The 16,615-nt window shown below is 38.7% G+C and overlaps 1 protein-coding gene across 11 annotated transcripts in view; it reads left to right on the forward strand.

The window, feature by feature from the left end:
• Nucleotides 1–16,615, forward strand: part of FGGY (FGGY carbohydrate kinase domain containing) — a 390,193-nt gene that overhangs the window by 69,663 nt on the left and 303,915 nt on the right. Inside the window, exon 1 of one of the 11 annotated variants that reach the window (XM_036026186.1) lies at nucleotides 9,792–9,999. The exons of the other annotated variants lie outside the window; for them this stretch is intronic. Coding sequence (XP_035882079.1) covers nucleotides 9,983–9,999 — 17 coding nt within the window. The 5' untranslated portion in view covers nucleotides 9,792–9,982. Of the gene's footprint in view, nucleotides 1–9,791; nucleotides 10,000–16,615 lie in introns of those variants that run through there. 11 annotated transcript variants of the gene reach the window in all.

Below are 16,615 nucleotides of genomic sequence, written 5' to 3' on the forward strand. Positions count from 1 at the left end.
TGCTCATGACAGTCTCAAACCCCGAGGAAGCATAAAGTTTAATGTGCAGAAATGATTTATTGGCTGTCTAGTCATCCCTGCCATTTTTTAATATTGGCTTTGACACTCATGACTCATTCTATTTTTATTAGTACAAATTTGCAATCCTCCTCTTTACGCCCCTTGCCCTGTACTTGCGTACTTGTGAGTACCTTCAAAAGCCTCCCCTCCTGGTTCCTTGTCTTCTAGAGACCTTGGATGCCAGGCACTGAGTTCTTCTTGCAAAGGTGGTTGCCCTCTCTCTGGCACACCTAACTCTTACATCTGTCTCTCCCCTATTGTTTTCTTAGCCTCCAGTTCTTTCTCCCTTCTCAGTTTCAGCCTGCGTGATGAGGGTGAAACCAGTAACCCTCTGAACTTTCTCGGTTGTATAATTGGAAAATGGCAGCACCCATTCCATGGGTTTAGTGTACAGACTGAGTGAGGTAGCAAGAAAACTTCCAATGCAGTGCTGAGAAATTTCTGGAAGGAATTAGCTATTTTATTTTGTTCCCTTTTCCTATCAATTTTGGCAAGAGTCTTTGTATTAAATTTCTGGCATAGTAGAAAGAGGGAAACCCTTGTAGTCAGACTGACCTGGGTTTAGTGTCTTTGCTGTGTCTTGTGGGCAAGAACCTGGAGCAGATTACTCGCTCCCCCAGTCCCTGCCCCTTCCCTGAGCCTCAGGTCTTCTGGACATTCATTTGGGGTTATTGAGGGTTTTAGTGACACTGTGAATAAAAGGTGTAGCACATAATATTTAAAGAATGCATGGCTCTTTTAATGAAAATCTCCAGTGTCCTTTCTTTAAGAATAAGGAAGATGAAAGAAGGTCTGAAATTAAATGTGCCAATGGTAAAAATAACAAAAAAAAAAAACCAAAAACAAAAACAAGAAAACTCTGGGCAGTAGAACATGAACTTGGCATTCTCTAGGCCAAGGAGAGATTCAGGTTTGGTGTTTATTTGGCTCTTACTATGATAGTTTTGGGAGGCTTTGAGGAAATGAGTGCCAAAAAGGCTAGAAGAGGGTGTTTTTTATTATTCTAGTGGAGTTAAGGCTGAAAAGTAATTGGATTTCACCTTGTCTTAAAGCTTTCAGACTTGTTTTTGGCAGTGACAATAGGTAAGAAGTCCCCCTCCTTTTCTTATCTGTTTTTCTCCCCTCACCTCCCTCTAGTTATTATTCTCATCCTTCAAAATATGGCAGCCACTTTTGTTTATCTGAATCACTGAGAAAATCACCACCTGGCTTATGATTAATTTGTAATTTAGCTCCATTCTTTTTATATTAAAAATAATTATTGCTATTTTTGTTAATAATGGTAATTATCATTTATTGTGTGCATTTTCTTTATCTATAATAGGCATATTATGAAATGTGAACACATTTGCCCTGGAAACCATCAATTAAAGCAGGTGGTAGTGTTACCATTTTGCAGTTCAAGAACTGAAGTTGAATGTTTTAGTAATTATCCATCTTCTAGCTGTTGAATGGGAAACTGTCCAGAATTTTGGTAACATGAGAAATGGGAAGCCAGAAATTTGAATAATAAAATTTTGTATAATCAGACAAAAACATAAATCCTGGCTCTAAGGAAATTTGAAATGCCTAGTAATAAGATAAAAACAGTGATAAATTTTTTTAAAAAATCACAGTGAAGTGAAAATACTAAAAGAATAACTAAGATGGTGCCAAGAGCTTCATAGAAACTATTGTGTTATTCATAATTCCTAATAGGTTTGTCTCCACACTTCCTAGTGGCTGAAGCAAGGATTAGAACATAATTAGGATGAACTGAGTGAACAGATAAGAACCTGATGGCTGTTCAGGAGAAAGAGAACCTTTTCTAACACTGGGGCCTGAGAGAAATTTCATGTAGATTACTAAGGGTTGATAACATTCTATAAATTATTTAAGAGTGTGTCCTATTAAATTCAATGATAATTTCAAGTAGTCTTTTTGTTTTAAAACAGTTTTAGATTTACAGAAAAAGTATGAAGGCAGTACAAGAGAGTTTCTATATACCCCCTACCCAGTTGCCCCTATTATTAACATCTTAATTTAGCGTGGTGCATTTGTCACAATTGATGAACAAATATTGATATATTATCATTAACTAAATTCCATATTTTATTCACATTTCTTTAGTTTTCTCTTAATGCCTTTTTCTGTTTCAGGAGTCTATCCAGGATACTATATACATTTAATCATGTCTGCTTAGCTGTGGCAATTTCTCAGCTCTCTTTGTTTTTGGTGTCATTGACAGTTTTGAGGAGTACTGGTCATGAATGTTGTAGCATGTGCCTCTGGGAATTTCTCTGATGTTTTTCTCATGATAAGACTTATGTAGCATGTTTTCTGGGAGGAAGACCATTCTCTGATAAGACCATTCTCTGATGAGTATCATTCTCATTATATCACATCAAGGGTCCATGCTATTCATATGACTTGACTTGTTCATGTTGACCTTGATCACTTGGCTGAGGTACTGGTCAGGTGTCTCCCCTGTAAAGTTACTCTTCTTCCCCATCTGTATACTACTCTTTGGAAGGAAGTTATTCTGCACAGCCCACACTTAAAGAATAGGGAGCTATGCTTCACCTACTTGGGGGCAGAATGTCTGTGTACATTATTTTGAATTATTCTGCATGAGAGATTTTACTGTTTTCAAATCATTTATCTTTATTGCTTTGGACTGAAAGAAATTGATGACCAAGTTCCTTATGTACAAGAGACACTTTGGTAAGTTTTCTTTAGAAGTTACATGTTAGAATTTCTGAGACATTTTTATGGCATATGGGAAAACAGGGCTGAATTTCTACAATCTCAGTTTTATTTTTCCTCATATTTCTTTATATGATATATTTATTTTCCCTTCTTTTCTCCACTATCGTGTACAGTTATGTGTAACTTGTCAGTATTCTGTCTTCTGCGTTAAAGAGATGAATTTATTAGTTTTAGAAACTACTCCCTTTTAAAATAGCAATTGTTTTCCTTATTTGCATGGCTCTCTATGTTTTGGGTTTATAAGGGATATTATTTTATTATTATTTTTCTAATGGTTATTTGCTGACATGTTAGGAGAAGATTATGATCAGATTATAAATCCAGGTCTGTAGTTATTTTCCAAATATAATCTCTAGGACTTCAAAAATAAGCATCACGATTTAGACTCTTATTCTACTGTTTCTCATTTATAGTTGTAAATTTGTACAACTGATTTTTTACTTCATATATGATTATTTTTTCCATCTCAATAAGTATTTTATGAGAATATATTTTTGATACCTGTGTAATGTTCTATCCTATGTATGTTTCAATTTTGCCAAGTTTTTAGTCTTAAAATGGTATCTTATTTTAATTTCCTTTTTTTGATTATTAAATACAATTTTTCTTTTATTCATCAACCACGTATTTTGTGAATATCAGTTACTAATTATGTCAATTAGTATTACATATGTCAATTAGTATTACATATGTCAACTACTTAGTTATGTTATTACTAATATTTTTATTGGTTTGCTTAAATATTGGTGAGATCCCATTTTTTTGTTGTTGTTTTAGTATTTTCCCCAGGTGTTTTGAAAAAAATTTAAATGTACAGAAAAGTTGAGAGAATGGTATATTGAACACCATATCTTTTACCTACATTTATTAATTATTGACATTATATTTGTGCTCTCAAGTGGTTTATCTATTCCTGACGTGCACATGTGTTTATTTGTTGAACCATTTGTAAATGAATTGCAGACATTACATACTTCCTTCTTAAATTTTGCAATACGATCGATCACCCACGTGTATGACATTTTCCTATATAGCTAGAGTGCCATTATCACACTTGAGCAATTAATATTAATTCTCATTATTTAAACTCCCAACAGGCCGCTGTTGTTGAGGGTTTCAAGTGCCACTCAGTTTTCCTAGCCATTGGGGTCCTGACTGATGGAGACTACATACAAAGCATATTAACTAAATGAAAAATAAAAAACTACCTCATTATTTTAGAAAATATTCTTTAACTTCTAATTTATAGGACTTCTGGTATACTAGATGGATGATATAGCTCAGAAGTGAAGCAAAACCAGCATGTTTAGGTATGTGTGTACATCTATAGGGGAAGGAAGTTCAGAGATGTCAACCAACCAGATCTCAAGTCCAGTAGGTGCATCAGCCACAAGAATGCAGACCCTGCTCAGATAGGTGTGCCTGTCTGAAGCCACGGCATGTTATGTTGGTTGCAGCGAAACACAGGAAGTGAAAGAGTGGGCTTGATGTTGTTATAGGTATTATTATCTTTTACACAGTGATCCTTAAAATGTGGCTTAATATATTCCAGTCTCTCAACGATCAGATGAATTTCCCTTACCTCCTCGGAGAAAATCAAGCAAGGGGAAGAGGTGCAAAGTCAGCTATAATTCCTCTGAGTGGAGAGAGCAAGTGGGTGGCAGTCTGATCCTCCGTGGGCTGAGGTACTAGCATGGGGAGAAAATGAAGATGCTTCCACTCTAATACCTGCTTCTGGTGACATGCCTGTAGTCCACATCCTTCCTCAGTGCTTGGCCTCCTGATTGCCTTTCTCAGGTTCATATCTGAGATAAGACTTGATTTTTTTTTAAAGATTTTATTCATCCATTTTTAGAGAGGGAAGGGAGGGAGAAAGAGAGAGAGAAAGAAACATCAATGTGCGGTTGCTGGGGGCTGTGGCCTGCAACCCAGGCATGTACCCTGACTGGGAATCGAACCTGCGACACTTTAGTTCGCAGCCCACGCTTAATCCACTGAGCTACGCCAGCCAGGGCTAAGACTTGATTTTTTTTTTTTTTTTAAAAACAGCTTTATTGATATATAATTCACATATTGTACAATTTACCCATTTAAGGTATACAGTTTTAATGGTTTTGATATATTGCATTATTAATTTTTACAAATTGTAATATATATATATGTAGCATAAAATTTTCCATTTTAACCATTGTTAAATATACAATTCAGTGACGTTAATTATTGGCTTGGTTAAAAAATGCATTTGTTTTTTTCTGTGCAATGGCTCTAGTAGCACTCAGTTGTCTTTAACTTCATTTGAAACAATTTTGTTAGATTGTATTGTGACAGCTGTCATATCAGTGTGCATTTAAAAAACTTATCAGAATTGGTGAATTTTTTGTGTAGCCATTTTAATATTGAAGATGGAAGAAAGTAAGTGACATTTTTGGCATATTATGCTTTGTTATTTCGAGAAAGGTAAAAACACAACTGAAATGCAAAAAAAGATTTGTGCAGTGTACAGAGAAGGATCTGTGACTGATCAAATGTGTCAAAAGTGTTTTGCAAAGTGTCATGTTGGAGATTTCTTGCTGGAGGATGCTCCATGGTCAAGTAGACCAGTTGAAGTTGGTAGTGATCAAATTGAGACATTAGTTGAGAACAATCAACATTATACCACATAGGAGACAGGAGACATATTCAAAATATCCAAATCAATAAAGGTATTGGTGAAAATGAAAAAAAATGTATCTTATTTTACAGACTTTTTGGTCAACTCAATACATTCATAGTATTAAACAGCCATTACCACTATCTCCAAAACTTATTCTTAACCCCATATGGAAATTCTATAACCATTAAGTAATACTTCCTCATTCCTCCCTTCCCCCAGCCCCTGTGAATCTCTAATCTAAAATATTTATTAATATTATATAATTTATGAATTTGCCTATTTTAGATACTTCACACACTTAGAGTCATATAGTATTTGTTCTTTGGTGTCTGGTTTATTTAACTGAGCATAATATTTTCAAGATTTGATTAAGATGCAGTGTTGTTGCATCTTGTCAGTATTGCCTTCCTTTTTGTGGCCGGGTAATATGCCACTGTATTCACATGCTGCATTTTGCTTTTCCATTCTTCTGTTGTTGGACTCATGATGGATACTTGGTTGTTTTTTCCTTTTGGCTATTGTGAATGGTGCTGCAATGAACATTGATTTATAAGTATTTGTTTGAATCATCTCTGCTGCCAGTTCTCTGAGATCTATGTCTAGGAGTAGAATTGCTCGGTTCTATGGTAGATGTATGTTTGGCATTCTGAGGAACCACCAAACTTTTCCACAGTGGCTGTGTAATGTTACATTCCCACCAGCAATGTATGAAAGTTCCATTTCCCCCACGTCCTCGCCAGCACTTATTTTCTCTTACTTTAAAAAAGTTATAGCCATCCTTGTAGTTGTAAACAGTCAGTGTTGTTTAAGACTTGATATTTTGATGTTAGAAATCTAGTGAATGAAAATAAAATTGATCAGCTTTAGATCATCACAAAGGTAACACTTTTTGGCCATACCTTGGTTGAAACTTGATCAGGTATTCTGAGGAACCTTAGAATGTAGTGGGGATCAGTAGTGGGGATCAAAGTGGGAGTCAGAGAGTTCTGGGGGAAAATCAGTTATTCCTAATGTATTTTATGTTAAAGTTATTTGAGTTGCATTGTTTTATAGTTGTACTGAAGGATGATTTCTCAGAACAATGATGCAAAATAGTTCTAGGTTCTAGAAAGAATGATATCGTTATTTTCTTGCATCTGCTTGTTTTTTTTTTTAGTATATTTACTAGGGCTGAGAAGAAGCTTATAAATATTAGGTATCCCCTTATTTTTGGGGAAAAAAGAGTGCTTTCCCTCTCTGTAGAAGAAATATGTTCATTGTGTCTTCACTGATGAATAATTGAAATAATAGAAAATGCAGATTAACAGAAGCTTAAACTCATCAAGGTTCACTCTCTCTGCACATACTAGATATATGGAGTGTGAGGCTACTCTGATAGTCTCATGAAGTCATCAAGGACACTAGTTCTTTTGACATTTTTATTTCTCTATCTATAGCCCTGACTCTTCTGTTCTCATGTTTACATCATGGTCCAGGATGGTTGTGGGAGCCTGGTATCAAGTCCACATTTCATGGTGCAGGAGGAAGGAAGTTGGGAAATGCAAAAAAAAGGATGTACCATGCACCTGAGTCAGCCTTCTTTAAACAGCCTTCTTAGAGCACCTGCATAATGCTTCTGCTTGCATATCATTGGCCAGCACTTAGGTTTATGGTCCTACTTCACTGGAATGGAAACTGGGTAAAATATGCTTTTAAGCTGGATATGTTGCCATCTGAATACAATTGGGTTGCTCTTACTGCTAAAGAACAAAGGGAGAATTAATATTGGGCAGGTAAAAAATTTCTCAGTAAATTACATTCACTAATATCCCTGAAACTAATTTATTATCGGTCTATGATAGTGACAGGGAGGAGGGGGCAGGTTATAGGGAAGGTGGTCTATAGTTTTGGTCTACAAGCAACTGTAGCTCACAATTTCCATCATTCATTCACTCCGTCATTCACTTATTCCTTGCATGTATACATGTATTGATAGAGCACCTAGAAGGTATCCTCCATCTAATCTAGCAGTAATTATCTACACATTTATTTAACTATTCAAATCCATATAAGGGCAATTGCTAGTTTTTAGGTCAAAGTTTTGTTGGTCCATTTATTGCCTGGGTGAATTTGGGCAAGTCATTCTGTTCCTCTTAATCCCAATTTCCTGTTATGGTTGAAGGAGGGCAAAAACTATGTGGGTTTGCTCTATGGAGAAAATGAAGCACTATGGCTGAAACCTCTAACTGGCTTTTGCTACATAGTAGTGTACAGGAAGCTGTACTTCCATTGATCTTTTCCCTCAGTATTTTTTTTTGTAATTTTTAAATTTCAAGGTGAATCTACATTTCGTGAAACAGCTTGTGAGTGGGCTGTGAAGGACAGGCCATTCAGAAACCAAATAACCTGATTGACAGCCATTCTCCCTTGTTTGGGGTTTTGTCTTGGCTTCCTGGGGATGTCATCAGGGTTCAGAGAATCATGGAGTGAGAGCGTCACCAAAGGCCTTAGAGCTATTGTGGGTGTGAAGAAAGGAGCAGGTGTCAGGAGAGCACAGACCCATCAGGACTCAGAAATTAAAAGTCTGGGGGGCCAGAGAAAATGGAATATGCTGGGCCAGTCAGGGGGCAGGCGGGGAATGAGGCATTAAGGTCCTGGCTTCTCATCTATGCCCATGAGAAACATCAGAATCAAGGCGCAGATTCTCCGTGATTGGGAGTCCTCCTGCCGCCCTGCACTGAAGCCTAGCTGTCAGATCATGGGCTCTCCCTCTTTATCCACTGCATTGAGGCAAACTCTGGGGAAGGTTGAGGTTTTTTCTTTCACTTTTCAATAGTAAAGCAAATCTGGATAGAAAAGGTTAAGAAGAACCCCCATCTCTGTTTTTTGGGACAAAGTGGAGGGTAAAAATGTGTGTCCTCGGGTGGTTATGATGTATACCCTTCCTTAAGAATAACTGGTCTGAATTTGCTCGCTTTCTGTAATTTTAAGGTGATCTCTGTACACAGAAGAGATCTTTTTTTGGTCTCTGCTGTGTACATCTAGACATGAATTGTGTATGCCTGAAAGATGATAGCATGACTAAGTTTCCAACGGAGCAGCAATATAGCTTTTCCTTTACTTAATTTTCTCTGAGACCTTGAATCACTTTTAGGATTCAACCCCACTAGTTCTTTCAGTATGGCAGAGAGGAATGATCTCTAAATATGATTCCTTATTTACAGACAGTGTGATGGTATATGGTCTGCCAGAAATATTTTGAAACTGTAAAAGTACTAAAAGAAATTTAGGGAAATCTCATCCTCTGGGTACCATAACTGAGTCCCAGACAGGGTTCACTCTGAGGGTGGAACTAATGGGTAGAGTAGGAGTTAGATTTTAAGGAGGACATCCCTACATTGTTTAAAGGTTCTTTCTCTGACCTGAGAAGGCCTCCCTCAGTCTTTGTGGAGTCTCAAACTGGTTTCCTATCAAGGTTGGCTGACTCTGTTGGTAAAGCTGTGGTGAACTTGGTCAGGTTTCTGAATATATTATACCTGGGTGATTATGGGTAGCCTTCAAGTCTCAGCCAATCTGCTGAAAGGTGTCAGTAATTGGTCTTGGAACCCATGATACTGTCAGGGCTACGAGGGGGTGAAGTTCTGATGTGTGAGGTGGGGTGGTTTGAAACTTGGAAGATGTGTCTTGGTCCAACCAGGTAACTCTTGGCCCTGGGCTCTCAGTTTCCTCATCTGTAGAATTTGGTGGTTGGATTAGGTGATCCTTTAGCCCCTCCCAGGACTCAAGTTTTGAGTCTGTCAGATGTAGTTGGGTTGACCAAAGTCTCCTTTTGGATTCTTTCTTAAAACTCATTCCTTTGAAAAAGTATTGCTAAAGTCCAACATTATAATTCCACCCTTTGGTGGTGTGTAATTTAGTGTTAAAATGCCATACCCTTTTCTTCTTTTATTCTGCTCTTCTTTACTTCTATTTACTTTTTTAAAAACATACCTTTTTCCCCTTGTTTTCTTTTTTTTCTTCCTCTTTCTAAACTAGTGTCAAGGGCCTTTGAAGAGAATTCTTAAATGTTATTAAGAAATTGCAGTAAGGGAGCCCTTTGTTCTCAAGTCATCTAGAAGATTGCTTTTCCTTTTGTTAAATACAAAAAATTGTCAACCTGTGTCATTAAAATGTGCCCAAAACTGCATTCACCAATAAAAAATGTCAGCCTTCATTATTGTCTAGATATTGTTCTTTTCAAAAGCTGAGTACTCTCCCCAGCCTTTCCAAACAGTCTTCAGCTCATTCATCTTCCTGGTTTCGTTACATTTTGAACCTCTCTGGGTCTATATAGGGTGGCAGCCTGTCTTTTAAAAATTAATGAGTTCCAAATGCCATTCAAACTTATTTCCGCCCTCAACCTCCCGCTCCCCTCTCCAGTCCTGCCTGTTACAGTCTTATGTTCTGTATAAATATTGAGCTGGAGATAGTTTCTAAAGAAGTGTTTGGACTTTTAATTAACACTGACAGCCTGTCTGCTTGGGATTTTGCTCTGCCGTCTCTATGGAAAAGTCAGGCAGGTCAGTATGGAGAGGGGAGGGAGGCTGTGCCGTGGATATGTTCCTGGCGGCTGGCCCTAGAGACATCGAACTCTGCGCCAACCATGAAGTCATTTTGAATTTAGGAGTCTTGCTAATCCAGGGCAATGTGTCTTAATTTGACAAAGTAAAGGCTGCCCGATAAGCAACCCTAACTACAAGTTCTGTGAAACTGGGGGTGTTTGTAAGTTTAGATTGTGCTAGAGAAATGTGGTGATGTGGGAATGGGCTCATTTTCTTCTGTTTACTCCCTTTCCCAGCCCATCCCCCTCTCCTCTCCTCTCTCTCTCTCTCTTACTTACTTTGGCCCAATTCAGCCCTGCAGTCTGGCCTCTGCAGTGGCTTGATGTGAAATTTGAGAAACATATGTAGTTTTCTATTTCAGGAAAATGATCTCAGGAATTGAATTTTTTTTTTTTTTTTGGTCTTGTTGGCTGTTAAGCTCTGATCTTGCCCAGTGTGGTTTTTTGATGATGGGAAAGAGGCTTCGAAGTGCTTTTTATCAAAATTTCATGTAATAAACCTTAAGGCTTGGTTTCTTTACTTGGGTCCCCAACCCCCTCCCCAGCCCACGACACAATGTCATCTATTCTGTCAGAAGTGGGAAGAAGTGCACATTGTTCCTATTACAATCAATTCATTGCTGCTGGCACACATACATACAAAAATGGCCACTGTGTTCATTCTTCACAAGAGCTATTTTAAATGTAGTTCAGTGGAGGACCAGGGGTCTGCATACTGTTTTCCTTTATAGAAAAGCCATCCCTGGGGAGAAATCTGCCTTTGTTAAATTGTCATGGAAAGGCCAGTATTCTCTTTTGTTCTACAGGTGAGTGCCAACAGTGGGCCCAGCGCCCTGTAAACCAGACTTCATTGATCAGCCATACAGAGGACTTGTGGGCCAGCATTACTGTGGCCTGTTGAGAGAAGGGCTAAGCGTGGTTCACGCATGGGCCAGGGTGAGACTGGCTGAGAGTTGGTAGGCGGGAGGTGGATTTAGTATTTTAATTTGGGTCTGACCTGCCCGATGTCTGAGGGTCTGTGTTGGAATAAGGCATGGCTCCGACCAGCCCTGGGGAGCATCTCACTCATGTGGTAGAGAAGGGCTCCCTGATGTGGGGTTATCCACTGGACATGAGCATCTTGAAGCAAGAAGCCTGTCTGTTTTCACCTTTATATCTAGGGAGTGCTTTTTGAATTCTTAAGAGAATGGTGTGCACTGATATGCTGGGGACACAGGGAAAGGACCTACCTAACTGTTGTCAGAGTTGGGGTGAAGTAAAAGGAAAGAAAAAGGAGAGAGCACAGGAGAGACACATCCAGAGGGAAGGGGGCTGACATTCCTGGGCGGAATGCATGTTATCCTATTTGATCCTTATAGTGTGTCTTTTTTACAGATGAGGAAACTGAGACTCAGAGGGGTCAAGTAACATGTTCAAGATCACACAGCTACTTAGGAGCAGAGGTTGGATCCAAACCTAGGTTTGATATAGCCCGTCCAACAGGGAAGAATGGATGAAAACCCTAGTTTCTTTCACACTGCCCTCATTTCCACCTCCTTTTTTGTCCTGTAGGTGAATTGACCATCTCCCTCTGGCCTTAAATTCTGGAATTTTTGAAATAGCTTGGAAAAGTTTAAGAGACTTCCAGGCAGCAGTGGAGGGGGGCTTCCCATGAAGAGAGCACAGTGAAGCTTGCAGCTTCAGGGCCCCTCACATGCCTGGGCCCTGTGTGTGCTGGTAGTTGTTGGGAGCTGTAGAATGTTCCAGGCAGGGAGGGATGCCCTGAGGGAGCATTTTTATGGAGGCATTTCTGAGCTCAGAAAGAAAGGGACCTAAATCTCCAAAGCTCTGGTTATTTGTTTTCACTTTTTTCTTATTTAAATATTCCCTATTACATCTGATTTTGCATTCATAATTTTGTATTCCTTTTCTTAAAGAGTCCTCCATAGAAAAGCTTCAAATCCTGGATTTTCCCTGAAGAGTGATGTGAGATCATTCTTTAGGGTAACATGCTAGCCCTGGGATTTACTGTGTGACCTTGAACGAGTGCCTTCCTTTTCTGCACTTCATTTCCGTCATCAGTACCTCATGGGCTTGTTATGGGGGTTGAAAGAGTTCATGTGTATAAAACTTGTAGTACAGTATCCTGAGGATTCAATAAATTTGGTATTAGTTGTTACTAATATGAGACCCAGGTAGATGGAGCTTAATACCAGTGTCTGCCATTGAAACGTTGACATTCTGGAAGGTATAATGCAAGGACAACTTTAGACTTATATTAAAAAACCCAGACTATCACCTTATTCATTTATTTCCATACCATCTTGGACCATCATCTAAGTGGCTTCAGATAAATTTTATTATATGGTAAACTGGTGATATTTTTAAAGAACTGAGAGAAGAGCTGTCTTCAGTCATTCTTCGTCACACACCAACATTCCAGCTGTGTCTGACATCTTAATCCCTGGGCCTTCTTATGTCTTCTTGCCTTTGCACATACTGTTTGTTCCCTCTCTCTAGAGTGTCCTCCATGAGCTCTTTTCTGCCCACCGTTGCTCATCCTTCAGGAACCATCTTAAACGTCAGGTAATTTGTGAAGCCCTTCGGACCCCTCGGGGCAGTTAGATACTTCCTTTTCATGGTTCCTGTGATTCTTCTAGCACTTCTCTCCTTGTACTGTAATTATTTCTTGGCGTGTGTTTTTCTTAGAAACCCTTTGGTTGAAGAAACGATCATTTATTCACCTTTGCAGTCCCTAGTGCAGGGTGCATGGCATATATTAAGTCCTGAGAAATGTAGAGGGTTGATTGGAAAGAGTTTTTCTTTTCATGCCATTACATTTAAAAAGCCATGATAGTTTGTTTCAGAATCATGTTTTTCCATTGGTTTATACTCCAATTGAAGAAATGTTTTTTAATGCCTGATTGACCTCTAATTTGAAATGACTTTGTCGCCTCTTCTCTTTGTTTCCCTGTGTTTACCCCTCTGATCTAAGCATAGAATGCTTTGTAAACAACTATTTAAGTTGTGTCTTCCTTGCTAGACTATAGCTTCATGAGCTCAGGACCTTGTTTTGTCATCCACAGCTCTATCCCAAATTCCAGGCACAGAGATTTGCCCAGAGTAACAGTGCTAGAAGTAGAAGAAAGTATTATAATAATAGCATTAATAGTTTATACTAATAACAGGGCACTTAACATATGCTGGCTCCACTGTGAGCACTTGAGGTATACTAGCCTCTTCCATTCTGCCAGTATCCCTGTTGTGTGTTCTATAATTGTCATGCATAGTTTACAGATAAGAAAAATTGAGGTTCAAAGAAGCCAAGGAACTTATCTAAGATCACACAGTATAGTTAGAGAATTGGGATTTGCACCCAGGCAGTTGGCTGTAGAATCCAGGCTTTTTACCACAGTGGTATATTGATTCTGATCAGTACTGATTTGATCAACACTTGTTGGCTAACTGATTGTTAAGGGAATCCAACAGGAACCTATTTTTGTAAAATAGAGTGTTCATTTATTAAATCATTATATACCCCAAACCAGTGGTTCTCAAAGCGTGGTCCCCAGACCAGAAGCATGAACATCACCTGGAAATGTGTTAGAAATGCAGGTTTTGTAGCCTCTCCCCTACCTCCTGAATTAGAAACTCAGGGAGTGGAACCCAATAACCTGTCTTAACAAATCCTTTATGAGCTTCTGATGTATGCTAATGTTTGAGAACCGCTCCCCAAGACTAATTTATTTTCTCTGGAATTTTACCTCTTTTGGCTTTTTTGCTTTCTTCTTTTTTTAGGGTAGAAAATAAATACATTTTTAATTTTTCCCAGGTTTATTGAGACATAATTGATATGTAGCATTGTGTGTTTAAGATGCAAGTTGTGTTGATTTGATATGCGAATACAAGGACTGTCCAGGTGGTATTCAGCTATGTAATACAGAAAATAGAGACATTTGTTGAGGAAGAAACAAGATACGGGAAACATTGTACAGAGGACAATGATGCCTCAGTCCCCTTCAAAGTAGGCACCATGGGACCTCACACAGTTCTCCAGCTCCCCTGTCGTATTTTCCTAAATCTCACCAATGGTCTGAAATCTCTTCTCTTTCAAAGGTGATTTTAGTTTTGGGAAAAGGCAGAAGTCACAGGGTGCTAAGTCTGGTCTGTAGGGGGGCTGAGTCACCTGGGTGATTGGATGTTTTGCCAAAAAAACTGCATGAGATGTGATGCATGAGTGGGTGCATTGTTGTGTTGAAGTTATCAATCACTAGTTGCCCATTGCGGCAGCCTTCTGAATCATCTGAATAGTTTCTGCAGAGGAATCTTCAAGATTAATGCAAAATTTGATGCTAATTTATTGTTCTCCCCAATCATTTTGAATGTGATGGCCACATAGTACACATGTTCATTCAATGGCATCTACCACCCCCACTGACTAATACAGTGAAATCATTAATCTTCATACATGCACATTTCAGTACACTCACTTTGGCTACCAGGTTACATCCATGTGGAGCAAACCGTTCTCGTTGTGTTAACAGTGCCTGGAATTTTTCTGGACAGATCTTATATATTACAAAATGATTACTACCATTGTAAGCTAACACCTCCATCATGTCACATAGTTACTGGTTTTTCCCCTGTTGAGAACATTCAAGATTTACTCTCTTAGCAATTTTCAAGTATATAATACAGAATTGTTAATGATAATCAGTGTGTTATACATTGGATTCCCAAAACATATTCATCGTATGCCTGGAAGTTTGTGCCTTTTAACCGGATGATGATCTCCCCATTTACCCCACCCCCAGCCCTTGGTAATCACCATTCCACTCTTTATATAAGTTCAGTTCTTCTAAATTCCACATAGACGTGAGATCATATAGTATTTGTTGTTCTCTGACTTATCTCCCTTAACACAGTGCCCTTGAGGTCCATCCATGTTGTCACAAATGGCAAGATTTCCTTTTTCTCATGGCCGAATACTGTTTCATTGTGTGTATATACTGTATACACCACATCTTTTGTATCCAGTCATCCTCAGATGGACACTTAGATAGTTTCCGTATCTTGGCTATTGTGAATAATGTTGCAATGAAAATGGGAGTGCAGGCATCTCCTTGAGATCCTGTTTTCATTTTCTTTGAATCTGTGCCCAGAAGTGGAATTGCTGGGTCATGTGGTTGTTCTACTTTTGATTTTTGAAGGAACCTTTATACTGTTTTTCATAGTGGCTACACCAAATTTCCATTTCCACCAACAATGTACAAGTGTTCCCTTTTCTCCACATTCTTACTAGCATTTGCTATGTCTTGTCTTTTCAGTGACATATTTTGGCTTTTCTTAAAATGAGTCATACATTTTGGATATTTCACCTCTCTATTCCTGATTTTTGTGTTATGTGGGGGACTAAATTTTAGCTTCAGTGAATGTTTTGGTAAGCTTCCTGAGAGATTTCAAGGTTTTGTGTAGATCTCTAGCTTGATAATTTTTTTCAGTGCTGATGGATTTTAGGATCTAGGAATATAAAGAATATGATACCCTCTCCATCTAGCTCTGCCCTCTCGGTTTCCTCTAACTGAAGGGTGAAGAAGGATCCCAGAGATTCAGGGGTAACAGAGAAAGGAAAGGTAGCAGAAGCAGTGAATGGGGAGCCTGAGTTTCATGTCTTCACACTTTTCAGAAATATCCTTGCTCCCGATAAGACCCTTGGGTTATACACGGTAGAAGAAAAAGGGCACTGGACTTTGAAGTGAACCTGGAATCCTGGTTCAGCCTCTTTACAGAAGTAATTTTAAGAAAGTAAGCTTGCTGAAAGCCAGCTCCTTTATCTGTACAATGGGGGTAATATTACCTACATCATGATAACGATGTAAGATTTATTGAGGCACAAGATGAGCATTTAAGTCATTCAGGTTGGATCTGTGTTAAGGAGAAGCTATAAGCACTAAATTTAGTCACTTGCATCTTCACCAGAGAGTGTTCTAAGAAATTGATTGCAGGTTTTACAGAGCAACAAGGGCTCCAGGGTCCTCCAAAATAGGTGCTATTCCAAGGACCAGATTTCCGGGAGGTCCAATTCCAGGGAAAACCAGGCACCAGGTTGAACACCTTATGTCTTAAATCTCCTTGGTTTCAAAAAGGCATTCTAAAAGTGATTTAACAATGTCAGGATTGAGACTGAAGTTTTTTTGTGTGTATGTGTGTTAAAGAGGCCATTGCTGCAAGTCAAGACCCAAGGACTGTAAAAATATTGATGCAACTGTCAGAGGTACATGGTATTTGACCTTCTATTAATAAAGACAAATTATTGCATTTCTGTGATATTTGAGTCTGCAAGAACTTCCCTTAATTCCACTGGTATTCCATTCCACAGCTACTGGGGCTGTGGGGACGAGGGACATAGGGTTGTGTTTCTGATTTATGAGGTGGAATATTCGTCTGATTTACTAAACTGAAAGTCAGAGAAGGTTCAGGTAACAACATGGTGAAACTGCTGAATGATAACAGGCACAGAAACAACTCCAGTATTTGGTGGCACAACATGTTTGGCCAGAGGTTATCCACAGAATAAAATGGAGGCCATGGGGGGA

The sequence above is a fragment of the Phyllostomus discolor genome, chromosome 5 (genome assembly GCF_004126475.2).
Source record: "Phyllostomus discolor isolate MPI-MPIP mPhyDis1 chromosome 5, mPhyDis1.pri.v3, whole genome shotgun sequence".
NCBI classification, from domain to species: Eukaryota; Metazoa; Chordata; class Mammalia; order Chiroptera; family Phyllostomidae; genus Phyllostomus; species Phyllostomus discolor.